Genomic DNA, 24785 nt, shown 5'->3' on the forward strand with positions numbered 1-24785 from the left:
ACCACCACCACTACTACTACTACCACCACCACTACTACCACCACCACTACTACTACTACCACCACCACTACTACTACTACCACCACCACTACTACTACTACCACCACTACCACCGCCGCCGCCGCGACGATGGCGAACCAAAACCCTCTCGGTCCGCAGCCAGATTTTAATCTCATTGGTGATGACATCAAAAAAGCACAAAATCTACCAGGAATCCGCGACGGTCAAGAAATTCTAGCTGAGCTACGAGCTCTTCGTCAAGAAGGCGCAGCTACTCAACAAGCCATTGCAGCTATTCGTCAAGATAGCGCAGCTACTCAACAAGCCATCGCAGCTATTCAACAAGATGGCGCAGCTACTCGTCAAGAGCTCGCAGCTATACGTCAAGACATGGCAGCTATGCGTCAAGACCTTCTTACTATGATCTCTGTAAAGTATGTATCACCCTGGGTCATTCTCACATTACTATACTAATTCTAATATCAATCATGATAATACAGCTCGAGTTCAGAATACCTACGTGGCAAGCCGAACAGAACTTCTTTTGCCATTCCGCAACCGCTCTGTTCGGAGGACTCGGAGTACCTAATTGGGTATAGGTAGATAAGGCTCACTTAGGATCGTTCCTTAAGGTATGCTCGAAGTTGCATTGACTGCCACGAGCACATTTGTTGAGCAAGAAGAACTTGCAGACCGGCGCCATGATGACAGCAATTGAAGGTCCAGGATAGAGAAAGAAACAACAAACAAATTGAGGGGAGAGTCAGTTTTATTTGTGTGACTGGCAGACTGCCGAGAGAGATGTATTGACTGTTCGCGCTAGTGTTACTAGCGCCGAGACCCCTTTGTTAATTATTCGAACGTATATAGTTAGACGGGCCCCAGGACCCTGTAGAATTCATCATGTTCCTCTATTGGGTCACAGCACGGCCTGGTGAGTCGCACGTGAGCTCGGTGCAGTTTTTACTTCTCTTTGGGTGCAAAGCGGCGGTCACTGATGGCTGCGAGCCTGCGACTCTTGTGCCACCAACTGGGCTGACGGCCTTAGTGAGGCACAGGCGACACTAACCTTGTTCCCCTGAACAGGGAAGCTCTTGCCGGGCGGCGTTATCGATAAGGCATCCCCTCAAACATATTTTATTTTTTACCCCTCCACCCTTCAAGCGCAGTCTATCGCCAGCCAGCCGCATGCTGCTTGCGCTCACTTGTCCGCCAGCTTCAGTGAGCCTCTTTCCTTTACGAGCCAGTGTCCCCATCCTTCGTTCTTCAACCTATGTGTGGGTCGTTGAGATGGGAGATGAACCTCTCCTCGGCTCGAATCTCATCCTTCTCGGGCTGACCATTGCCTCGTCAACGAACAACATCGCTGCTCATCGCCAAATGTGACGACGGACCTGTACCAGCTCCTTGTTCGAACAGTACCGGATTCGGAAGGGAGAAACGCCCTCACTGCCCCGGATGGCTCCTTTCCATCCACCCCTGGTTCGCCGTCTGCGCCAATGTTGAACACAAGAACAAAGGACATTTTGACGTCGATCGCTCGACCAAACGATATCGACGTGCAACCAACACTGCTGGACCTCGATTCCTCGTGATGGCTGGATCCTGTAATCTAGAACCACCACCACAATGATCAGCAGGGATGTGTTCAAGATCAAGGATAGCTCTCGGAAGTGGACACTTCTTGACTGGCCAAACAGGTCCCAAACACCGCTGGATGCCCATCCCGGCACGATGCCATTTCTGGTCAACAGATCCATCCACCACCTTACGGCGGGGTTGTCCACAACCATCGAGTTCAACAAGCGATGATGCATTGTCGGAACCCCCTTCGTGTACTGTTGGCTGCGGCATGAATAATGGGAACCCTTTCAGGGAGGTTCACGAGTCACACCGACATAAAACTGGGCTGCCTCACCAGACATATTGGCGGCTATGGTCCCTTAAATTGACACCTACCCGCCGTCTTCTTCCCCTTCGTGATCCACGAAACACGTAGCCAGGTGATGTAAACATGTCATATGCATTGTCTGCTCACACCGTTCCCAGCACCGTTGGGCGGAGGAACATCCGCAGTCGCCTCGGTGTGGCCGGGCAGAAAAATCGACAGCTGTACGTCCACACATGTGAAAGTCGACAGGATTCAGGACCGTCACCGAGCGCGCAGGAGAGAAATGGAGCGGGCAATGGGCAGTGATTTTAATCCAAACAAAGCAACAATTTCCATCCATCAGAAAGATGAGCTGTCATATGTGGTGATGGCGTTCTGAAGGTCTCCACAACCTCTTTCGCAGACATCATGCCCCAGCTTTCGCCAGAGGGCGCCTTTCAATAGCCTGGCTCCCATGAGCCATCCACCGTCCACACATGTTGAGCAAGTCAAGGTCAAGCCTTCCCCGATAGGCAGATAGGTGATAAGGGCAGTTGGCCGGCTGATAAGACGGCCAACTTGTGAGCGAATTGTGACGCCGCGGACAGTTGTTGACCTGCAGTTGGATGTCTTGCTTCTCACAATCCAGAACGGTGTCTTTCCGTCATCCCCCTATCTGGTGGAGTGTTCATTTCTGTACCTGCCTGCAGTTTCTGATTCTGATTCCATGGGCTAGTAATCGACTGTATGAAGGATTTCCTCTATTCAACCCTCATCCGGACTCACAGTAGCATCTGACGTGCGGTCTGGTCTCTTCGACGCTGCGTGGAGCCACATTCACCTTACCTAGGAAGGGTGACGTTTGCTGGAGAGTGACTTAAAGGGGCTTTGGTATAAGTTTTGTCACTTGTTTGACCATACAAACGCCCCCACGATCCTCAACCGTTTGTTGACCTTTGTCTTTTGTTGACGGATAGCAACCATCTGGTTCCTTTGCTTGTCCCGTGAGCACTGTACAGTCGTCAACACACGTCCCTGCTTTGTTGCTAGTCCTTTTCCAAAGTATATAATCGATATCAAGCGCAATGGCTTCAGCAGACGTTCTTGCTCCTGAATCATCCGCTTTTGGCACCGTGAAGAGAAAGAGATCAAGCTCGCACCTCAGCAACATGGCACCCAAAACCCCGAAAGGACCCACCTTCGACCCAGAGAAGCATCTCAACTATCAGCCCCCAAGCAAGGTCTGGACCATGAAGGAGATTGGATTCGATGAACAGGGTGTCTCGCCGAACGCTGTTTCAGAGCCTTTCCCCCTTTTCACAGAGGAGGCCATTCAGCAGATGAGAGCCGAAGTCCTCAGCAAGCCAGTTTGGGACAACTGCAAGTACTCCAGCGAACTTGCCCACTGTCAGCTGCGAGGATTTGCCCCCGAGTGAGTTCATCCTTGAGCATCGTCTCTGGACGTCGTGCTGATGAATGAAAATAGGTATGCGCCATTTGTATATGATGCCTGGCGAAGCCCCGCGGTCCTCTCGATTGTGTCCAAGATCGCCGGTGTCGAACTGGTCCCCGCCATGGACCTTGAGATTGCTCATATCAACATTTCCCGCAACACCACGGAACAAATAGAAGCAGTCAAACAGGCTTTGGAGGAGAAATCTCATCGAGAAGCCGACGAAGGCGTTTCGGGATGTCCGTATGAAGACGATCAACCCATCGTCGACTGGCACACCGACAGCTATCCCTTTGTTTGCGTGACGATGCTCAGTGATTGCACCAACATGATTGGCGGTGAGACGGCATTGAGGACGGGTACCGGAGAGATCATGAAAGTCCGTGGTCCTGCAATGGTAAGTCACCAAACGGGCCATCCTATCGCCATGACGTCGACTCACCATGATGCAGGGCAATGCCATCGTCCTTCAAGGTCGCTACATCGAGCACCAAGCCTTGCGTGCGTTGGGTACCGCGGAACGCATCTCCATGGTGACCTCGTTCCGGCCCAAGTCGGCATTCATCAAGGACGACACGGTACTTACCACGGTGCGCCCCATCTCCGACCTCAGGGAGCTCTACTCACAGTATGCCGAATATCGATTCGAGATGTTGGAGGAGCGTGTTCGAGCACACTTGAAGGAAATCAGGGACGGCAAGCGCGCTCGTCGCTTCGACACCCAGGCTACCAAGGCATTCATCAGGGAGCAGAGGAGCTTTCTGGACTCGATGCTGCGAGAGCTTGTTGACGATGAAATGGTGACTGCTGGCATGCTGGGCGGTGAAAACCACCTGTTCAGCGACGACTTGATTTCGAAATACCGCAAGAAGCCCAAGCTGTAGATGGACAGTGGGAGGGTCCAAGGCACTGCAGAAGGATTATTCTGAGCAACGACGGACGGGACACGAGTTTCCTTTTTCAAGACTGTATTGAGTGGGCGTGAGCTGGTCTGAGGGCCGGAGCTGCTGGGACACAGTATTCTCGACAAGCCAGTGACAATTGTGCCTGTGACATTCAGCGAGTCCTTCGGTCGAAGTAGATACACATCGTCGGTGCTTGAGAAATATAGAGCATCCACTTGACTGAGTAGACCCGGTTGTCCTCTCGTCCCTGTCCCATGTGTCTTCCTCCTTTTGGCCCCAATTGAGCTCTTCACGATGCGTATTGTCATTTCCAGCGGCGATAAGTCGTCTCTTCTCTCACACTTGAAGATCTGGAGGAGTCGTTAATGTCGACACTTTTGCTGACGACTCGAATATCTCGGGCCCTGACTTCGAAGACCATGAGTGAGGCGGAGGTGAAGAGGTGGTGATGATAGAAGGAGAGGAGGAAGTAGTCGTACCAAAGAAGAACTGGAAACCAGGCCATTGCCCAGGATCATGGCTTCTCAGTCATGCACATGCGTGGCGTCTGCGACCATCACAAATCTTTCACCATCATCATCAGCGGTTATCTTCCTGGACGCACAGATTTCCCAGCAGGGCCAGATATCACACGCAACCGGGGGGCTCGATATCTGGACAACGAGTCTCTTCATTGGCCAACGGCTTCTCTGAGTCGTACGAGGGAGCAACAGTGTCTGTGTTGGCGTAGCGAGATTCGTGCCAGCTGACTGTCTTATCAAGAAGCCAACATCTCACAAGGCCCAAAGCCACGCTCGCGGTGCCACCCTCTTATCCTCCAGACTACTCCTGCAAGAGGCTATAAATGGACTTGTCTTGTTCGGAAAATATACCACCCATATAGAATCCAAGAATCGTGCTTTGAGACATGCAAAATGTCCAACCACGTGCGAGTATACAACAATCACAGACACCAAATGCTTTCCCCATGCTCCCTCCCCCTCTCAACATCACCCTCCGTCATTCGCCCCCGTCGCTCCATTCGCATTTCTCATCTTCGCCGCCTCCAAGGCTTTTTTGATCCTTTCCTGATGTGCCGGATCATCTCCGATCTGGTCAATCATCTCGCGGATCAAAGAGATGCCCTCCTGCGGCCCCTTAGTGACACTGCTGATCCGCACATTCATCTCTTCAATCAACTTCGCGTCCTCTTTGGCCTTCTCACTCTCAAGGTTCGCATATGTCGGTTTGTCTGCATTGGCTACCCGCGCCTCCGCGACCGATACGTTGTAGTCCGAGTCGTTGAGCAACACGTCTGCCTCATTCGAGAGCGCCAGTAATCGCCGAGAATCAGCCACGACGGTGTCCAGTGCGTTTTGAGCGAGTGAGAGTGTATCCCTTGCGCCATCGGGTTCGTACAGCCTCTCTTTCTCGTTCTGAATTGCCCCGGCGTTGATTGCCTTCTTGATGTCCTGAAGCCTGCTGAAGACCTCATCCGTGAAGACCTGGTTATCGCCGAGCCCGCGGACGGTGGCACGATCGAACGAATCCATCAGTTTGTTCGCCCTGGTGTCGCGGCCCCTTGCCTCGTGCAGGACAGCCATCTTCTCCGCCACTGCATATTCCTTCTCCAGTTTCTTCACGCCTTGCACGTCGCCGTTGGTGTATAAAACAGTGAGTTCAAGGTGTTTGCGACGTCTCTCACGCTCCACATGCGCCTCGGCCACTTTGTTATGTCGGATCTCGATCTTGTTGAACAAGGTGAGGACGTACGACATGACCTCGGTCATCCTCACTGCACTCCTCCTATCATTGGCTTTGAAGCAGCGAGACACCGCCAAACTGTCGATATCAAGTAAGTCAATCGCCATGGTATACGCGGTCATCAGCTCCGTAATTTCTTTCTGCAATCGCTCCGTCACTACCACGAAAACTTGGCTCGTGAAGCTTTCCAACTCTGCTTGATCCTCGTCGAACCGTCTCTCGGCTTCCTTAAGTTTGAATTCCGCCTCTAATTCCCCAATATCTGCATATCCAATCTCATTGTCATTGAAGAGCGCATCAATGTGTCCTTCAGATTCTTCTTGCCGGGCCTGTCGTTCAGCCTCCTGTTCTTTGCGGACAAGTCGGTTGGTGCGATCCCACTCCACAACTGAGTCGTGGATGAAGGAGAAAGCGTCAGGGATGGAGTCGATCTTGGACTTGATGAGTTGGAGTTTCGGATGTTCGGGATTGGCCTCAATAGGGGAAAATATGTCTGTTGCGGTTGGTAATAGGGAACGAAGCGCAGTCACAGCTGCTTTGAGGGGATCCACCGGCGCCTGTTGTGGTTTGATCGACACTGTAGCAGGAGTCCCAACACGCATAACTAGTGGCGGTTCCTGCCTAAGGGAGGTGGTGGACTTAGGCTCACTGCCTGGCCTGATAGCTGGAGGGGGGAGCCCAGGGCCTGATCCAAGGTTCTTCTGTCTCACGGCCATACTTTGCTTTCTAATCAAGCCGATGAATGCCTCTTCATGTTCCTTTTTGCCGCTGGCGGAGGTTGGCCTAACAGGCGCTAGGAATGCCGTGTCTTGAGCCATCAAACGACCTGAATCAGCCACCGAATTTCGTAGCGAGGAGTATGCTTGGTCTGCTGGTTGTAGGGTCTTGTTCTTCTCTTCCTGGACACCTGTGCTGTAGCGAAATGGCGTGTAAGCGGGACGAGGAGGCTCGAATTTGATAGGCACGATCGGCTTGCTACCGTTACCTTGAGACGGCCGTCCTGGTGAAGCTTGAGCCTGTGGAGTCTCGGGCATTACCACTATTGGGGCGTTCATGCTTGGTGAGGCTGGCTCAGGGGTTGCATAGTCTTCGATGACCATGGGGGCGTTATTGCTGGGCGACATCATATCTTCTGAATGTTGGCGAAGCTGCTGTGGAACGATCGTGCTGATAGAGGAAGGCTTCTTTGTTGCAGCCGCAACGGGTTTGCCAGCGAGTGGACGACCGCCGGGGCTATATGCTTCTCCATTGCCGTCTGTCGGTTTCGTCACAACTGGGCGACCCCCAGGACTGTAGGCTTCCTCACCGCCAGGCGCAGCTTTTGTCATCAATGGCCGTCCGCCAGGACTATAAGCTTCGTCCTGGCTCGACACTGGAATCATAACATGAGGGCCATCCTTCGATTTTGGACGGCCTTCCACGATTACTGTAGCTGGCGGCTCTGGAGCAGGAGTGACGGCCTCTGCAGGCTTGGGAATGTCGGGCTTCGGTTGTTCCTTTTGCACAACATGCGCTTGGGCGGGTTCTGGTATCGTGTTGATCGACGGTTGTGTTTGTGATTGCCGGGCTAGCAACGGTGCTGCTACCGGCTCAGATAGTCTGTCGACTGACTCGTTACCTCGATCAGGACCTTTACTCGTCACGCTGGAGGGAATTGTGGAAGACGGCAAAATAGCCTGGATATCTGCCAAACTGGCCGCCTTCTTGACCTCTTTGGCTGCTTCCTTCTTCAACTCAACCCCGTAAAGCAGACTCCTCAGCCTCAGCTCCTTGGTTACAAAGCTCTGGAAGACCTCGAATTTCTCGTCATCAGTCTCGGCTTCTGCCTCCTTTCGCAGCATCGCCGCGTATCTCTTCAGTGATGCTTTGAACTCCGGCTCTAGATCAGCGTAGGGATCAACCACTTTTACGTTAACTGGGGAGAGCCCTGGCTCCGGAGATGTAACCCGCGGAGCAGATGCACGAGATTCGGGTCTCGGCGTCGAGTCTTGGGCAGAGCGGACTTTCAAGGGGGCATTCCATGCTTGAATGACGCTGTCGATATTCCCTGTTCCATTGAGGCTGTCAGAACGCGCGGAAACATCGCCGCTATATTGGCCAGCAGACGAAGGTCTCTCATCAGCAGGTTGTGACGGCGGAGATGGAGCGCTGTCGACCACCGGAGGAGGTTGAGCCCGCGAGTCCTTCCGCGGTGTCACTGGACTGGCAATGCCAATCTCAACGGCATGGGTCGGGAGAATAGGCTCTGGCTTCGGAGTCTGATACGCAGCAGGTAGGGTTGCGTGTGTCTGAGGAGGGGAGATGGGGCCCTGATATAGATTATTCGGCGGAGGGCTCGTCGGTGTTTGCTCTGGGGGAGGCGCATTCGGATCGTAGTGTTCCCAATCAGAAGGCCCGCCGAACCCTAATGCCTGAGAGAATGCAGGCTTGACGTCTGGATTCTGAATCGCAGCAGGAGGATTGTAGTGGCCGGGAGCTTGGCTTGTACTCGAATGCGCCTGGTGACCACTGCCCCAATAACCACTCGTGGAATCGATTGGGGACACCAATGGACCGTCCAATACGCCTGACATCTGTTGCGGAGGCGGTGTTGGGTGATACGGTGGCTCCACTGGCTGTCCATGTTGTGTGTTCCATGCGTTCTGCTGCGGTGCCGGAGGATCGTAGTGATGGGAAGGAGGCTGAAGAGAATATTCTTGATGGGGAGTTCCCGTTCGACCATGATGGGCGGCTTGTATCTGGGCCTGGTACTCAGCCGGTCGGGGAGGTGGGGGAGGTGGTACAGACGTGCTTGGGTGATAGGGGTCATTCCACGATGTCGGATACTGCTGTTGTGATGCTGCCGGTGGTGGCTGCTGCGAATAGCCTGTCTGATGAGGCTGCGGGCTTATCCTACCCGCGGCAGAGGAAGGACGCGGCGGCAAAGCAGGTTTGGGTTCCTGATGTTGATTCTGATTCTGCGGGCCCAATCCCTGGTTATATCGGACTCCCCACTGGTGTGTATCAAACTGCTGCGGCGGAGGGTATTGAGACGGCGGAGGAGGTGGGAGGGGAGGTCCAAACGCATTCGACGAGGGTGCGGTAGGATGATAGGGAGATACTGGAGAGGTTGGTTGCTGCTGCCCGTGGAGTCTGGGGTCTCCCCATCCTTGTCTTCGAGGAGGTGCTTGCCATGGCGGTTGTGGCGGGCCTGGTGTTTGCTGCGGAAACCCGTATGGCTGCTGATTGTAGGGGTTCATTGCCTCGATACAAGATCACAACGGCGTCCCGCGGACCATCGAGGAGGTCACAGCCGCCGGTTGTGCCGCGATGATTCGGGTCTGTAGGGGGATGTGACAATGACTGAGCGTGTTGGGAAACGATGCTTGCCTAGCCAGATACATCATGCGCGGGCGCAGTTGTAGTTTCTTGGGGGCGCAGGCAGGCGAGAAGGCTGGAAACTCAGCCTTGCGCAAGACAATCTCAGCCGCACAACCCCAGTCGAGAAGAACACGAATACGACACACTCTAAACGCAGCCTACGAAGCTTGTGAGAAGTTGCATTTGTTCCTATGCGACAGCCTATATTTCCCTGTCTTCGCTTTTGTGCTCAATCACCCGCTCAGGTCGAGAACGACTCTCCCCTGTAACTCGCCCTTGTCCATCCTCTCAAAAGTCTCGGTCAACTTGCTCATCGGCTGGACCTCGAAATGCGTCTTGACGGTACCCCTGTGCTCAGTGTCAGCAAACATGACTTGTGTAGACATCAAACAAGGACATGGACTCACCTCGCCGCCATATCCAGGGTCTCAATCGCATCCTTTCTGTTGCCGACCGCGCTGCCGACAATCTTCAATTCCGAGGCCAAGATGGTTGCTGGGTTCGCGGTGGCGATTGGCACTGCAGCACCCTCGGGCACACCCACGCACACCAACGTGCCTCTGAATCTGAGGAAGCTCAAGCCTTGGGCATAAGCGGCGTTGCTCGCTGTGCAGACCACGACGCCCGCAGCACCACCCCCTGTGGCAGCCTTGACATCTTCGACCAATTTCTTGGTTCCCTCGTCGTCCCGACTGTATTTGGACAAGTCCAGGAACACTTCGGCGCCGCATTCCTTGACCAACTTCTCTTTTGCACCCATGTCAATTCCGATCATGCGGAAACCCATTCCTCGAGAGCCGATTTGCAGGGCCAGGTGACCAAGCCCACCCCCGCCACCAGGGATGACGACCCAGTCTCCTGGGCGGACCCCTTGGTCTATCAGCTTCTTCAAAGCGGTGTAGACCGTGACACCACCGCACAGCATGGGCGCTGCCATGTCACTCGGGAGTGCGTCTGGAATGGGAGTGACATAATGGGCCGGGGCAATGGCATATTGTTGGAATGTTCCTGGGAAATAGTACCTAATCCGGGGTGTTAGCATTGCGGTGTTCCCCCGGTGGTGTGGAAATGCACAAACATACCCTGAGACCTTCGCGGAGGTACAGGAGGCATCTGCGCCAACTAGGCAAGGCACACAGTTCCCGCAAGCAGAGGCAATCCACTTGATACCCACGCGATCACCAATCTTCAGACCAGAAGTCTCCGCGCCCGGTCCTAGGGCAGCAACGGCGCCGACGCCTTCATGCCCACCCACTTGGCCTTTCTGTGTGGGAGCAGGAAGCCATGACCATGCGTTGCACATAACACCCATGTCCTGTGTGGCAAATGGAAGCGTTAGGGTCAACATGATCCTCTTTCGTCGGTCAAATCACCAACACCGAGCGCTTACCGAGTGGCAGACTATGTGGCAGGGTCAGTGCCATTGTTCTCTCCTGCGCCAGTGAGGAGGAGACGCTTACCTCCTGAATGTGTCAAGTTCACCAACACCTCGCCAACGCCAGGTTTAGGGGTCTCGATCTCCTCGATCTTGGTGGAAATGCTGCCCGGGTTGTCATATACCAAGGCCTTGTGCCTGGAAGGAACCTGAACACTCGCCATGTTGAGAAGCTACACAAAGAGCAAGGACTTGCTAAGGAGGATTGAGAGAAGATTCAAGAGAAGTCAGTCAGCAAAGACGCGCAGGGAGAAAAGAGAAAGGACTTGTGCCGCGGCCATGGCCCAAGATCTTTAAAGGGTCGAGCGGACGCGTCTTCTGGAGAGGGGTAGCAGCGTGCATTTGCAAGTGTCTGGACCATCCTTCGTCTGTGAAGCTATGCACACGCGGAACTTGTTGCGGGGCTGGTCGAGGCAGATCCCTCCATCGCGCTCTTGTCCTTGTGCCTCTTCCGCACGTTATCGACTTTGGCTGCTATCTTCGACTCGGTCGAGTCAGTGGGCCCCATTTCCCTATAGCCAACTTGCCACATTGCCCCTACCTAGACTCGTTGTCACGACGTCGCGAGAATCCTACGGAAGCTGTCCAGAGGCCCCCCCAGGTCCCAGCTCGCAGCTCCAAGGTCCGGCCGAGGGACAGGAACCTCGGAGTTGTGTGGGGGTGACATTTCCCCATGCACAGGCCTCGTATAGCATCACCACCACCACCAAGTGGGTTGTCACGATACCCCGCGATCAATAATGACGAGTACCAAAGCACGACTCAGTCCGGCGCGAAGATTCGCCGAACCAGTGGCACCAAAGTGGCAAAAATGCAGTGCAAACAGACGTCGTGTCAGCAACTGTCCTCCTTATCATGGCTACCAATTCTTTGCATCAAATATCGAGTCGACCGCTTGCCAATGACACGCAATCGACCTCGCAAAATCTATCAGGAAACACAGAGCGGAAACAAGCACCACCGTCCCAGCAGCATTACTGCACCAGTGCCAATAAGCATGACAATCGAACGCTGGATGGAAATATCAAATGCATTGCCCACACCATCCACAGTCAGCAACGTAGGAAAACACGAGAGAAACAATGGGAATTGACAATCTCATCCTTTCCACCGGAACCCATCTCAGGCGAAACCCTCCCTTGCAAGCCGAGGTGAGATAGCATGCCAGAGGCTACTCTGCAAGAAGAGCCTGTAACCTGGTTTGGTAATCGTGTGGAGCAGCCTTGTCCTGCAGGATCGCGTTGATCCTTGACAATTGTTCCCTGGCCTCGCGAGTGGTCAACGACCTTGGCCACTTCTCCCCAATAATGTCAAGGGCATCGAGCATGAAATCCGTCGAGACATCCTGGATGAGGCTGCGGTAAAGAGTCGGCACCGGAGCAGCACCCCCAGCAGCGGCACCTTCCATTGACAAGCGTCCGCTGCGTCGAGCAGGTTCAACCTCGTCGTCCCTGTCACAGACCTTTCTCAAAGCTTCGAGCAACACCATCGTGATGTTATGTCGGCCCACCTCGGCGGTGGCAGCACGAGCAAGGGTTTGAAGCTGGCTGCATATCCCAGTGATCTCTGTCCGTAGTTCTGCCGCTGTCATCCTACGTGGATGGTTCACTTTGTCATCATACCGGGCGAACTGCTCGTTGAATCGTCTCCGCAACTTTTGTCCAAACCCAAGAGTCCGGTCTCGGGGAGCAATTCTACGCAGCAGCGTCCACGCAGTCTCGTCGTGGGACCCCCACTGCATCAGAGTAGCATGTAAGTCATCTCGTATGGTCCATTCAGTGGGCGCTCTTCTGGCTTGCTCCTCGGTTATTCTCTCGTAGACGTCGGGCTTGAACTCTGCCGGCAGGGAGTAGGCGTCAAACGAGGAAACGATATCCCTGACTAGGATCTTCCTCTCCTCCAAGGGCGTGTCGTCGAACCGCATCTCCTCCAGCGGCTGTGGGTGGGGATTGTCTTCGGAAAAAGCAAGTTGCGAAAACTGTTCAGTAGGAATAGACATTTTTGAGAAAAGAAGCTGGAGAGCGAAAGTCGGCGTCCTTTAAGAGCAAGTCTGGCCCATATATGACTTTGTCCGCACTGGGCGAAGCAGGGCAAATGCATGGACCAGAAGGTCGCACAAGGGTTCAGAGGTCATTAGTGACTGCTGAACTATTGCCTTGATGATAAGGGACAAGAGCACCGCCATCCATGGACGAACACAAATGGCGTGGGGATACTGTGCACGTCTAGACGCAGCATTTTGATGCTCCGCCATGGGAGAAAGGCAAACTTTCAGGTCTGTCCAACCCCCCAGCAAGGCCACTTACCACAGTCCGAGCCACAAACAAACCTTCCAAGCTGCTCTAGTGTACTTACTGTCCTCCATCGACCTCAGATACCACGATTGGGAATGCAAGTGCACCCATTAGCGGAGGAGATGGACATGGGGCCAAGGAGGAGATGGGGTCACGTGACGACCCTGCCCGGCGCTTCTGTTGGATATCCATTGGTCGCACCCGGGTGTGCCGCAGGCCCATAGAGAGGATTAGCGAGACGGCTTATGCCCGGAAGCAGTCGTTGACAAGTCCAGGTGCAGGGAGTTAATGGGTCAAGTTTGCGGTTGCAGATGATATTGCCTGGCCCTCGGTTGGTGGGCAACGCCCAAAGGGATAACCCGCGCAGAACGCCTCAGCGACCACTTCCGGAACCACCCTTCCCAAATGTCAGGCATTTTGCCCATGACAAGGCAGACTCAGTTGATGAGTGGGAATGGCCATGGTCCGATAGATGATGACAGAGTCATGAACCAAAGTGGAAGAGCTGATGGATTTCGATCCTTGTGAGACAACAACGCTGATAGAGGGCGATCAAGGCGATAGAAGCGAGTGTCAAACACCGTTCCGGGGATTGCCTTTCCGGGGATTTCGCGCTCTGAAAGGTGGATAGGCATCGCTAGTTCCGTCTTCCCCAGCATCGTAGAAGGTGCATCTGATGACATAGTGCGAACATGTTCACTGTATTAGGGTTGCAGCTGCTCCATCTGGCACGATGTGGACATCTAGCTCCCCTCTGTCCGCTTGGTTCTCTGAGCACATTGGCTTGGTGATGTGGAACTTGCGTCCGGAACTATAGAGCTGAGCGAAAGCCCACTTATCCATGTTATTACCACAAACTCTGTATTGCATCCACTTCGTAGGAATGAGGTCTTTCGAGTGGCCATCCGGGAAACGGTGGTCACGCGTTGCGCTGCCGCACTCTAGTGTAGCCCTTGGGTCTTCCGCTGCCGCATAGTTCAGTGGTTGAGGAGTGGAGTGGCGTGTAGAAAAGAGCAATAGCCCTGCGTCCGTGCTTCTGCAGCAGCCAAGGCAAGCGTACACACGATCCAGAAAGAAGTCATGGCTCCGAAGAGGCACCAAGTAGGTCTGGATAGTTCCCGGGACCGAAAGCCGTGGAAGCTCTGTGCCGGAAACCCTTACCGGAGGGTTCTTTTCTCTTGGATGAACACTTCTTGAACCTCTCGTCATCATGCTGAGTCTTTGGGTGGGATTTCCGAATGTAATCCTGATTTCGATCAACCTTTCTCGATGCTTATAATCAGCGTCAGGAGAAAGATGCTGAGAAGAATCTGGGGTCATGTTAGCAGACACGCCACATATTGTAATAACGGCAGTTGTACTTACAAGAGTGGTCAGCATCCCGATACACGTCATCTCCCACCCACCGGATAGAGCATAACCACGAGCCATCGCCTTTTGACACCGAATAAATCGGAGGGCTCCAAGACCGGATATCAGAATGGCAGAGCCATGGCAAACGCAGGACAAGGGGACGCCGACGACAAAGAAGCCCAAGTTTGTATTCGGATGGAGACTGTGATTTAGTCGAAAGAATTGGGCAATGACCACCCCTACCATAGCAAATGCCTGAGCTGTGCGCAGGTAACCAAGAAACGTCCTTTCGTTTGCTATTGCGGCCGAGTTAGTTGTGAAAGTCGGACAAGTGATGGGAGACGAATCATCTCGGCGGCTGCATCCAGCACGTATCCTTACCCAAGTGGTCACGGCAGGCAACATGAGGGACGCTCATAGAGACATGTCTCTTCCACCATCGAGACGCCCTTGAGCTGCTCTGGTTTGTGGTTGTTGCTGTCAGCCGCGAGCCAAGCTCCAGGGCTTCTTGGTCAGAGGGATTGGCAAGCACCTCTCCCGCGGTAGGGAGATGACCATGCTGCTGATCACCGTCTGCTTCTTGCGCCTCCTTGGCCATTTGTATGACTGGGCTTTGCACGATTTCTTACAATATTCCCAAGTCCAACGGTCCGACTAGGATGAGCATACGGAGAGATTGAGGATCTGGAGGACGCCGGCCTAGGGATGTAGGAAGACGTTGGAGGACGAGAGGGATGTCGGGCGATCATGCCATTGCATGATTCAAAGTTGCATGCGGCACGGGCGAGAGGTGTTGTCAGTGACACTGATGTACAAATATGCGAGCTGCAACAGACATGCTTCTGACAGGCGCCGATCAGGGTGGGATGGGCGTGAGCATTTGGTGGTTCAAGCTTCGTTCCCAGATTTGCAGCATCCCAATGTCAGAGACGACGAGAAAAGTAGGAAGAAGCCAGCAAAAAGGAACCTGCGGCAGAGGGAGAAAGCCACCAATCGCAGCCAGAGGGAAGCAGGTTGCCGAACTCCATCTGCGCCTTTGGAGAAGCTCTCATGTGCGATGACGATGTGGACCTGCGTAGGCCGAGAGCTTCAGCCCAGTGCCCAAAGCCCAAAGCCCAAAGCCCAAAGCCCAGTGCCCAGCCACTGCGATTCTGCTTCCCTGTGGAGTGATAAAGGACGCCCGCTTGAAGCCTTCACCACGCCCTCGTCGCCGGCCCATGATAACTCGCCTCCCCCAGCCTCCTCTTTCTTTGCTTCGACTTACTTTTCTTACCTCTCTTATTTCTCCAAAGCCTTCTTTCGCACTCTCGTGTATATCCTATCCGGAGCTGGAATTTCTTCCACGAATCCCTGTTTCTGCGCGAATCGCATCCTTTCGAGGACTTTGCTTCCAAACTTGCGCTCGCCAATCAGCGTGACTCCGCACGCATTGGATAATCGGGTGACGAAGGCACCACCGCCTGTGCCCGTTTGCGAGGCCCTCGCCGTCACAGAGTCGACCACCACCTACAAAGTCAGTGTGTGATCTAGTACACCGCTGCGAGACAAGATGCTCGGAGGGCTGCTCTTTTGCTTCTGGAGATTCGTGGAGATTGTCACATTAATTCCTGTCATTGGCATGCTGGTACGACCCTGTCATTTCCCCCATGGTACCCAAGTACCAGTCCAAGGTAGACCTCAACTGACCAAGACCCTCCCTAGGCATGGTTCGTCGACGGCTTCGATGACAACAACCAATTGACTCCGTCCTTCATCCTGACGTTGTTCATTGTCTCGGTCCTGGCCTGCGCTTGGGCCCTGGTGACCCTCCTCCGTCTCGGCTCAACCCGTCGGTCTGCCCTCTTCGTCGCATTCGTCGATCTTTGCTTCGTGGGCGCTTTCATCGCCGCCGATGTCGAACTCAGAGGCATCGACGACGCCGACTGCTCCAACTTCACGTCCGGGTCCATCTTCATCAACCTCGGTCCCTTTGGCTACTACGGACGGAATAGCGGTTCGTCATGGGCGTTACATCTCAACAAGAATTGCTCGATGCTGAAGGCCTCCTGGGCCTTGGGCATCATGAATACCATCCTCTTCTTCTTCACTTTCGTCCTGGCTCTCTTCCTCCACCGGCACGAGAGGGTGGTCGTCACAAAGGAGGTCAGGCGATCGCGCCACAGCAGCCGACGAGGGCACTCTCGTTCTGGATCGAGAAGGAGCAGCAGCCGCCACCGATACGTCGTTTGAGGGCAATAGACAGGTTCCAACTCTTGTGCAACTGATAACGATCGACGCGAGTCACAGAAGAGGTGGACTGACTCCAAAACTAAAACTCACGAATCTCCTTCTTTATTTTGCTGCCAATATAGGCCGGAGGGGACTCGGCCGCTTGGGTTATTTCGATGTATTAGCGATGCAGCGGGCTGGTTTTGCGGGCGGATCGCTTGGATGCTCAGACGACGCTATTCGCGAGGGTATTGATGACGGCGGCAATGAGGCAGCGGAAGGGGGCCAGGAAAGTGCACAGCATTTCTCTCTCGCGAGGCGGAAATAGTTAACAATAAGAAAGAGAATTTAAAATTAAGGAACTTCGCCATGTTGGATGTTTGCACCCTATATCGTCAGTGAGCCCTGTGTACCGAGTGCTCCGTAGCCATTATGTACGAGTGCGTCGCACTTGGACAATGCAGCCGGCAGGCAAGGGTCAAAGTGGCTCTCACACCTACCTGTGCACGATGCAAATATTAATAGTGAATGACATACACTTGGTATATTGCGAACTACATCCAGAACAGATGCTGCAGTACGTCGAGACAGTGCGACGAGTGAGTATCCGTATCTCTCTTCGTCTCTGCTCATTCCCACCGCTTCTGCATAACCGCAATTCTGTCCCCAGTCTGTTCTCGCGCACACATATGCGTATGAACTTCCCAACCGCATCATTCCTCAAGCATTTCGGCTTTTGTTCCCTTGCTTTGTCCCGCACCTTGACGTCCATTCTTATCTTCCCAATGAGGACGGTCCCTCGCTGCAACAGCCAGAGTAAGGGAGGACCGACTTGCGAGTGCACTGGCCACTACACCTTGCTCGGCTTCTCGCCAACTGCCTCCACGATCTCGGCGTGCCCGATCTCGGCGCTCTTCACGTCCATAGCCACCGGGTCCATGTCTTCGTGGTGCACGACCTTCTCGACAGCCACGACGGCTTGGTCGGCGAGAGCCTTGTCCTCGAACACTATCGAAAGATGTTAGCGTGAAGACTCCACGATGTCCCGGGCTCAAGAACAAAATAGAGGAGAGAAGAGGAGACCAGGACTGGGCAAGAAGGGTGGGTGACACTTACAAAAGGCCAGCTCCTCCAGCGTCCTCCCTGCCGTCTCGGGGAAGAAGAACCACACGAAACAGATCTCAAAGGCCAGCCAGCAACAGTACGTAATCAGCCATTTCCAGCTGATGTTCTGTAGGCCAATGGGGTTCACAAACGTGGTGAAGAACCCGGCCAGTCTGCCGAACAGTTGGAACACGGAGATTCCGCGAGATCGTTCCGCATACGGCCAGAGCTCCACGAGGTAGGTGTACGTCAGGGCGTTGTAGCCGATGTTGTAGCAAGGCGCATAGAGGAAGATGAAGAAGATTGTCGCAGTGCCTGCGGCTGCGTTGGTCCGACCGGCCTCGACAGCCGATATTGATTGCTGCATCGTCACAGTCCAGCAAATGTAGACGACGAGTAAGCTGCACGTGCAGGTAAGATACATGGTCCGGCGCTTGAAGCGGGTCACTAGCATTGCGGCGGTGAACGCACAGACGAGGGACCAACACGAGTTGCCAAGGTTGATTTTCTGTTTGAAGATGCTGTCCGTGTGGCCGATCATGGCCAGCAGGTCGCCGAGGTAATATGAGATTAATGTGTTGCCCGACCATTGGGTGAATAGCCCGAGGAAAGAGGAGATGAAGACGCGTCGGCGCATACCTGGAGAATGGACGACGGACAACCAAGATTTCCTCGATGCTTCCAGCTCCAGGCGGATGGTGGTCTGCATTTGAGCCATTTCAGCGCGCACGAATTCAGAATCCCGGTCACCTTCGGCATGATATTTTACCAGGATGTCGTACGCCTCTTCAGAGCGGTCCTTGGTGATCAACCAACGTGGGCTCTCTGGCAAAAAATAGACGCAGCAGATTTGTAACAACGACGGAGCCATTTGCAGAAGAGAAGGGATTCGCCAGGCCCAATTGCTTGCGATGCTGTTTGTCCCGAAAGTGATGCCAGCGGCAGCGATTTGACCTGCCAGTTTCGACCTATCAGCAACGCCAACCAATCTTTCAGGTCTCTCATTGACAGAAAACACCAGAAGACTCTCATCTGGAAAGACACTTACCTATGAAATAGGATACATTGAACAAAGACGTCAAAACGGGTCGTTCCTTGGGATACCCGAGTTCACCAATCAGGGCAGAGCCAGAGACAATGCAAGTCGGTATCCCAAAACCCAGAATCAGACGGGCAGCGATGTACATGCCAACTGAAGCTCAAGATTAGCATAAAACCACCGAGCCATAGACTCAGGACGGACCATTTCGCGCAAACCCTTGGATGAGGGCGCCGACGACCATGATGAGCGAACCAAGGAAGATGGATCCTCTTCGTCCCAGTTTCTCGTTGACAATCGGAATGAAAGGTAGAGAGCAGATGGCACCAAGCGAATAAGCCGCGGCAATGATGCCTTTCAGAGAGCCCTCAGGGTCACCAAAGTCTGCGACCAAATAGATTAGCACGTTTCTTGTTGCACACCGGTCTGGGAGGAGGTGTACATTCAATCCAAGACGGGACAATCTGTAGGGCATTGATCATTTGCGAGTCAAATCCAGAAGTCAACTCAATGCCCATACATGTTGGGAAGAGCATGAAGTAGAGATATCGCAGGTTCCGTTTGCGATACCAGGGCACTTTGTCTTCCTCGGCGATACGGGTGAGGATGGGGTCGGAGGCGCCGACCTCATGGGTGGCGGGCTTGAATATCTTGGTAGTCGCCATAATGAGCACAATGTTAGTTTCCAATACTGACAGTAAGAGCAGACCACTCTTTCCCCCAAAGGTGGCCGAGGGGAGTCCTAGCTCTTATTTCTATTCTTTGGAGACCACCTCCGAGGAACAGCCGCGACCACGACATGAGGAAGGCAAATTTATCCTCGCTTGTAACCTATATCACCCTAGTTGGAGACCCCAAGAAATGCAGCAACACCTGGTAATGGCACAGGAAGGAGAAAATGTGTATGGAGAGTGGAGCTGCGAGGTGGAGAAATGGGAATCTGGGGTCGGTCGCGGTGGGTTCTGACAAGGCAGCGGTCGTCGATCCTCGTCCGTAACCAATGGATCTGGTTACATCCACAAGCGACAGCCTCGCACAGGAGCTCTGGTAGAGGTTGACAGTCAGCCCGGAAGCCCTTGGCTCATGGTGCGGTTGAATGGCAACCGACGGTGACCCCAGCGCCTCAAGCCACATATTTCCAATCTCCAACCAGGATAGACCGAGCGGCAGATCTTGGACCTGTATGCTTCTGGCTGTATGGTCCGGACAAGACGATGGAAGGCTTAAGGGATAGGCCATTTAGCCTCAATGCAAGAGCCAAGCAGGGTAAAAGACAGCCAAGGACGCTTGCTCGAGCTCCGTGCTGGATGCGGATAGCGTCGGCAGAGGAGGATCTCTAAATGCCGTGCACTGATGCTCCGGAAGCCTTTAAACTCATCTGCGCCGAAAATTTTGTCATCATTTGTCGCGGAGTCTCGGTGGAGGAAGGGGACAGGTGGCAGAGGCATCGAGGTGAGTAAATGTGCAGGAAGGGAGTGCCTGCGATACCAAGTCGAATGGACGAACTCGGTAAAGCTCAGCCTCGCAGACAGATTTGGAGTAGCTCAGCCTGGCCAGCATCGCCGCCTTGACGGCCGTCAAAAGCGCCATTGCCTCCCCAACGCTGGTCACTCACCAACAAGCATAGGCGCTGCCATCATTCTGAGCACAAGGTAGGTACAGACGGTATCTCCTATCTCGAGCACCGGCATCTTCATCATTTCTGGGTCAGTCGCTTCCACGATTGAACACCAATCCAAGATCTGCCCGTGACGTTATGGCAGAGCCAAGCATACCACCGATACCTCCGATTTCTTACCGGCCTTCCACCGCACTCGACGGCTGTATAGAGTTCTTTCCTTGCTGACAAGCTGCCTCGGTGTTCCATATGTCCTCGTTATTAACAGGAATAGGGAATAAGTGACACATCCAGGATGAGATAAGAGCAAGCCCCAGCACCAATAAGACGACGAGACTCTCGGCCATCGGAGAACGCCGAACTTGGCCTTTCATGACTTGCACCTTTCTTCTTGCCTCGCCTCATCCCCCACCTCTCACCATCTCATCTCGTACTCGTACATCCACCGTTTCTTTCCTCCTTCTGACTGTCTCGCCATCCCCGAGAAGCAGCACTGATATATTTGACACTCATTCTGTCTCCTCAAGAGATCAATGGGCGGTGCAACCACGCCGACATCAGCCCGTCGAGATCGGCAGGTATTTCAGCCATGGCCACCATGACCGACGGCGTCAAACTGGTTTCCTCTTCCCGAGGGACCCAAGTTGTGGCAGACCTCGACCCAGAAACGGGCTACATCACCAATATTGACGATATTAGAGAGGCAGAATACCCGCAGCTGAATGACACGACTTATCTCGATCATGCCGGGACTTCACTGTATGCAAAGTCCTTAATCCAAAAGTACTCCGAGGACCTCACAGGGAGCTTGTTCGGCAATCCGCATTCCGCCTCAGCGTCGTCGCAACTGTCCTCTCGTCGAATCGACGATGCTCGGCTTCAAGTCTTGCGCTTCTTCAATGCCGATCCCGGCAAATTCGACCTGGTCTTCGTTCCCAATGCGACAGCAGCCATCAAGCTTGTTGGAGATGCATTCCGAGACCATCCATCCGGGTTCAATTACTATTATCATGCTGAGGCTCACACTAGTCTAGTCGGGGTGAGGGAATTGGCGACAGGGGAGACGACCTGCTTTGCCAACGACAGAGAAGTTGAGGCGTGGCTGGAGGATTTGAATAATCAGCCTTCCATCATTAATGATCAGCTATCCCTTTTTGCCTACCCCGCGCAATCAAACATGACAGGCCGCCGGCTGCCGTTGAAATGGACTCGAAGGATACGTGACGCCACAAAGATTCCCGGTCTACCTTTGTACACTCTCCTCGACGCTGCCGCCCTGGTATCGACGGCTCCCTTCGACCTTTCGGATGATTGCACCGCGCCCGACTTCACCGCATTGAGCTTTTACAAGATATTTGGCTTTCCAGATTTGGGAGCGCTGATAGTCCGCAAGTCCTCGGGCGACGTCCTCCGACGGCGAAAGTACTTTGGCGGAGGAACGGTAGACTCGGTCGCGATGTTGGGTGAAAGCTGGCACGCGAAAAAATTCCCCTCGTTGCACAGTAGTCTCGAGGATGGGACCGTGGCCTTCCACAGCATCATCGCACTGCAGGCGGCACTGGATGTCCACAGGAGACTGTATGGGTCAATGGAGAATGTCTCGAAGCATGCAAATTTCTTAGCTGCTACGCTCCGAGACCAGCTCCGCAACCTGCACCACGCCAACGGAAGCAAGGTCTGCGCCATCCACTCTGATGGGCTTGTGGACTCTGCCGCGCAGGGGCCAACGTTCGCTTTCAACCTAAAAGACAGCCGCGGGCGGTACATCAGTAACTCGGAGGTAGAGAAGCTTGGCATCGTGAAGAATATACAGTTCAGGACCGGCGGCCTTTGCAATCCCGGCGGCATCGCGCGCGACCTTGGGCTTTCTGCGGACGAGTTGCGGCAGAATTACGCCGAAGGCCAACGGTGCGGAGACGAGAATGACATTATCAACGGCAAACCGACGGGTGCGATCCGGCTGAGTCTAGGTGCTATGAGCAATATGAAGGATGTCGTAACCTTCATCGATTTTATCAAAGAGTTCTACGTGGACCACGGCAGACCAGTGCAGCAAGAGAGGCATCCTTCAGGTGTTGGTCCGGCTCCGGCCCTGCCAGGTTTTGTGGTAGAGAGCCTGTCGGTCTTTCCCATCAAAAGCTGCGCAGCATATAGAGTCCCCTGCGACGTTCTGTGGGAAGTGGGACCAAAAGGACTCGCCTGGGATCGAGAATGGTGTCTGGTCCACGAGGGCACCAACGTTGCGCTGAGTCAAAAGCGCTTCCCACGGATGGCACTTATTCGACCCGAGATCGACCTGCAAAAAAGCGTCCTTCGAGTCTCATTCGAATCCGAGTGTTCGCAAAACAAGAAGACGCTCCACCTCAGTTTGGATTCGAGCCTTATGCGCGCTGGCACTATTACCAAGTGTGAGCGCACGACCAACAGATCATCCAACGTCTGCGGCGAGAATGTTGAAGTTCACGTCTACACTTCTCCCGAAGTGGTGGAGTTCTTCACTGAAGCGTTGGGCGTTCCCTGTACGCTTGCGAGGTTCCCTAATGACGGCACCATCAGACAGGCCAAAGTGAGAGTGCCTGGTTTGCATCGTGGAAAGCAAGCCACCGAGGTCGGCAAATCAATCGCTTTGTCCAACGAAAGTCCCATCTTGCTTGTTTCTCGTTCGAGCGTCAACCGCCTCAACGAGCAAATCAAGCAGAATGGCGGAATCGGCAGGGCTGTCACAGCTGACTCTTTTCGAGGCAACATAGTCATCGCTGAGGACCTGGACCGGGGGCAAATGGAGACCCCATACATCGAGGATGAGTGGACAAGCCTACAGATAGGAGAGGATCCCGCGAACGTCTTTGAAGTCCTGGGGCCGTGCCAACGATGTCAAATGGTCTGTGTGGACCAGAAGAGTGCACAACGGAGGCAAGAGCCTTTTAGTACGTTGGCAAAAACGAGGCGCAAGGAGGGCCGAGTTTGGTTTGGCATGCACATGTGTTTGAAGCCGGGCGGCATTGCGGAGGAGTTCTCACACTGGCTGCCCGTTAGCATCAGGGTTGGAGATCGGATTACGCCATGGACAGCAAGCTGAACGGGCGCCCGTTTCAAAGTGTTTGACAGAGTGGCTCCTGGAGTTCCTGGATTGGGATACCCTGTCCGAAGCCGCCCGAGATAAACACATCTCGGATCTCGTCGTCTTTCCAAACTCAACCGGTCTAGCCCTACGGAGGTTTTCAAGCGATGGGGCACAGTTTTCACAGAAGACCAACAGAACGGAGTAGAGTGGACCACGACCGGCGTATCTGCCGTTTCTGGATCAAAGGCACAATTTGAAGGATTTGGTGTGCTGTGGAACAGACATGGGTCACTCTCCTCTAGCCAAACGACACGTCTGACATAATGGTGGCAGAGGTTATGCTGAGCCCCTCCATTGGAACCTTTCAGTAGGTTCATTGTAACAATAATACTGCCGGAATAGCAGCTGGTCTGATCTGAGACCGGCCGTGACTTTTGAAAAACATCATCATTGCTGTCGAGTTTGTTGGACAACGCACTTCCTGTCAATCTGGCTAACGATTTCGGTGCTGGTCTGCTTGGGGTAGTCGGCGAGTTCGGGATTTAGATGAAACCGGCAGCTTCCAGTGGCGCAGACGCTGAAGGAAAGCAACAAATCTGGAGAGGTTGGAGAGCTAACAAGCCACAAGCCAGGGAAGAATGACTGCGGGTACGACGGGGATATGCCCTGTTCCGCTCGCTAGTTAGGCAAACAGTTAAGCCCCACGAGCCCGCATACGAATACTCGTCCCAGTACTTCAGGACATGGGCTGTGGTCGCGCTCGCTCGTCTTGACGATGTCTCACCGAGTAGGGGGATAGAACAACCACGCCCTTCTTCTGAGGAGATGAAGATCCATGCACTCGGCACGAGGTATGCATTCAGTCCGCACTGCCTTTGCGAGGTGGCTGAAGAGAGCAACAAGAGCCCATTGGAGCTGTAATATCCCAGGGCGCCCGTATAGCTCTCGTGTTCGCGCTTTGCTTGCTCGCGTCATGTGTGTCCGGGCCTGTGTGTTTTCGGTGAGAGAACAAGCCGTCGACACTGCGTACTCGGACAGGACAAGACTTGCTCGTAATCAATGTGTTGATCCGCTAAGAAGGCAATGAAGATCACAACAAGAGGGGAGGGATCGGGAAATTTTCGTGAGAATAATGGGTGACTGGGTGCACGGTCAGCGTTGGGATGTCAGCCACAGACCAGCCATTACTCGTAAGCGGTATCTGAAAGCCTTGTCATCCTATTTGTTTCAGTCACGAGGCGTGAGGGAGCCTTCTCCTGGCGTAGTGCGCGCCACCAGGACCTCGTCGTCAGAAGGAAGACTGAGGATTTATGGGGTCGAGTCGACAACCTGCCCGAAA

The 24785-nt window shown here is 53.9% G+C and overlaps 9 protein-coding genes across 10 annotated transcripts; 4 read left to right on the forward strand and 5 right to left on the reverse strand.

Moving 5' to 3' along the window:
• Window positions 1–83: 83 nt before the first annotated feature.
• Window positions 84–603, forward strand: PV07_09393 (uncharacterized protein; the record flags this gene model as incomplete). Its single annotated transcript, XM_016396647.1, has 2 exons — window positions 84–434; window positions 501–603. Exons 1-2 carry the CDS (start codon window positions 130–132, stop codon window positions 601–603), a joined length of 408 nt encoding a protein of 135 aa, XP_016246503.1. The 5' UTR covers window positions 84–129.
• Window positions 604–1174: 571 nt separating this feature from the next.
• On the forward strand, window positions 1175–4374 carry PV07_09394 (uncharacterized protein). The gene is made up of 3 exons (XM_016396648.1): window positions 1175–3302; window positions 3357–3720; window positions 3776–4374. Exons 1-3 carry the CDS (start codon window positions 2956–2958, stop codon window positions 4205–4207), a joined length of 1143 nt encoding a protein of 380 aa, XP_016246504.1. The 5' UTR covers window positions 1175–2955; the 3' UTR covers window positions 4208–4374.
• A 440-nt stretch (window positions 4375–4814) lies between these two features.
• On the reverse strand, window positions 4815–9360 carry PV07_09395 (uncharacterized protein). Its single transcript, XM_016396649.1, has one exon. The coding sequence runs from the start codon at window positions 9208–9210 to the stop codon at window positions 5218–5220; it is 3993 nt and encodes a 1330-aa protein (XP_016246505.1). The 5' UTR covers window positions 9211–9360; the 3' UTR covers window positions 4815–5217.
• Window positions 9361–9497: 137 nt separating this feature from the next.
• PV07_09396 lies at window positions 9498–11057 on the reverse strand. Of its 2 annotated transcripts, XM_016396650.1 has the most exons (5): window positions 10792–11057; window positions 10722–10732; window positions 10414–10646; window positions 9739–10353; window positions 9498–9679 (listed from the first exon to the last, which is right to left on the reverse strand). In XM_016396650.1, the coding sequence occupies exons 1-5, from the start codon at window positions 10928–10930 to the stop codon at window positions 9565–9567; spliced, it is 1113 nt and encodes a 370-aa protein (XP_016246506.1). In that variant the 5' UTR covers window positions 10931–11057; the 3' UTR covers window positions 9498–9564. The 2 variants fall into 2 exon arrangements, with proteins under 2 accessions (XP_016246506.1, XP_016246507.1); XM_016396651.1 differs by having other exon boundaries at window positions 10414–10732.
• An 880-nt stretch (window positions 11058–11937) lies between these two features.
• PV07_09397 (uncharacterized protein) lies at window positions 11938–12765 on the reverse strand (the record flags this gene model as incomplete). The annotated part of the gene is made up of 1 exon (XM_016396652.1): window positions 11938–12765. One exon carries the CDS (start codon window positions 12763–12765, stop codon window positions 11938–11940), a length of 828 nt encoding a protein of 275 aa, XP_016246508.1.
• Window positions 12766–14316: 1551 nt separating this feature from the next.
• Window positions 14317–15011, reverse strand: PV07_09398 (uncharacterized protein; the record flags this gene model as incomplete). Its single annotated transcript, XM_016396653.1, has 3 exons — window positions 14317–14370; window positions 14426–14709; window positions 14795–15011. 3 exons carry the CDS (start codon window positions 15009–15011, stop codon window positions 14317–14319), a joined length of 555 nt encoding a protein of 184 aa, XP_016246509.1.
• A 591-nt stretch (window positions 15012–15602) lies between these two features.
• Window positions 15603–17047, forward strand: PV07_09399 (uncharacterized protein). The gene is made up of 2 exons (XM_016396654.1): window positions 15603–16037; window positions 16115–17047. Exons 1-2 carry the CDS (start codon window positions 15963–15965, stop codon window positions 16640–16642), a joined length of 603 nt encoding a protein of 200 aa, XP_016246510.1. The 5' UTR covers window positions 15603–15962; the 3' UTR covers window positions 16643–17047.
• Window positions 17048–17154: 107 nt separating this feature from the next.
• PV07_09400 (uncharacterized protein) lies at window positions 17155–19758 on the reverse strand. Its single transcript, XM_016396655.1, has 5 exons — window positions 19207–19758; window positions 18969–19148; window positions 18774–18917; window positions 17738–18679; window positions 17155–17629 (listed from the first exon to the last, which is right to left on the reverse strand). Exons 1-5 carry the CDS (start codon window positions 19427–19429, stop codon window positions 17472–17474), a joined length of 1647 nt encoding a protein of 548 aa, XP_016246511.1. The 5' UTR covers window positions 19430–19758; the 3' UTR covers window positions 17155–17471.
• A 1040-nt stretch (window positions 19759–20798) lies between these two features.
• PV07_09401 (uncharacterized protein) lies at window positions 20799–23893 on the forward strand. Its single transcript, XM_016396656.1, has one exon. The coding sequence runs from the start codon at window positions 20972–20974 to the stop codon at window positions 23459–23461; it is 2490 nt and encodes an 829-aa protein (XP_016246512.1). The 5' UTR covers window positions 20799–20971; the 3' UTR covers window positions 23462–23893.
• The last annotated feature ends 892 nt before the right edge of the window (window positions 23894–24785 follow it).

Source organism: Cladophialophora immunda, assembly GCF_000835495.1.
Source record: "Cladophialophora immunda strain CBS 83496 unplaced genomic scaffold supercont1.5, whole genome shotgun sequence".
Taxonomy (NCBI): Eukaryota; Fungi; Ascomycota; class Eurotiomycetes; order Chaetothyriales; family Herpotrichiellaceae; genus Cladophialophora; species Cladophialophora immunda.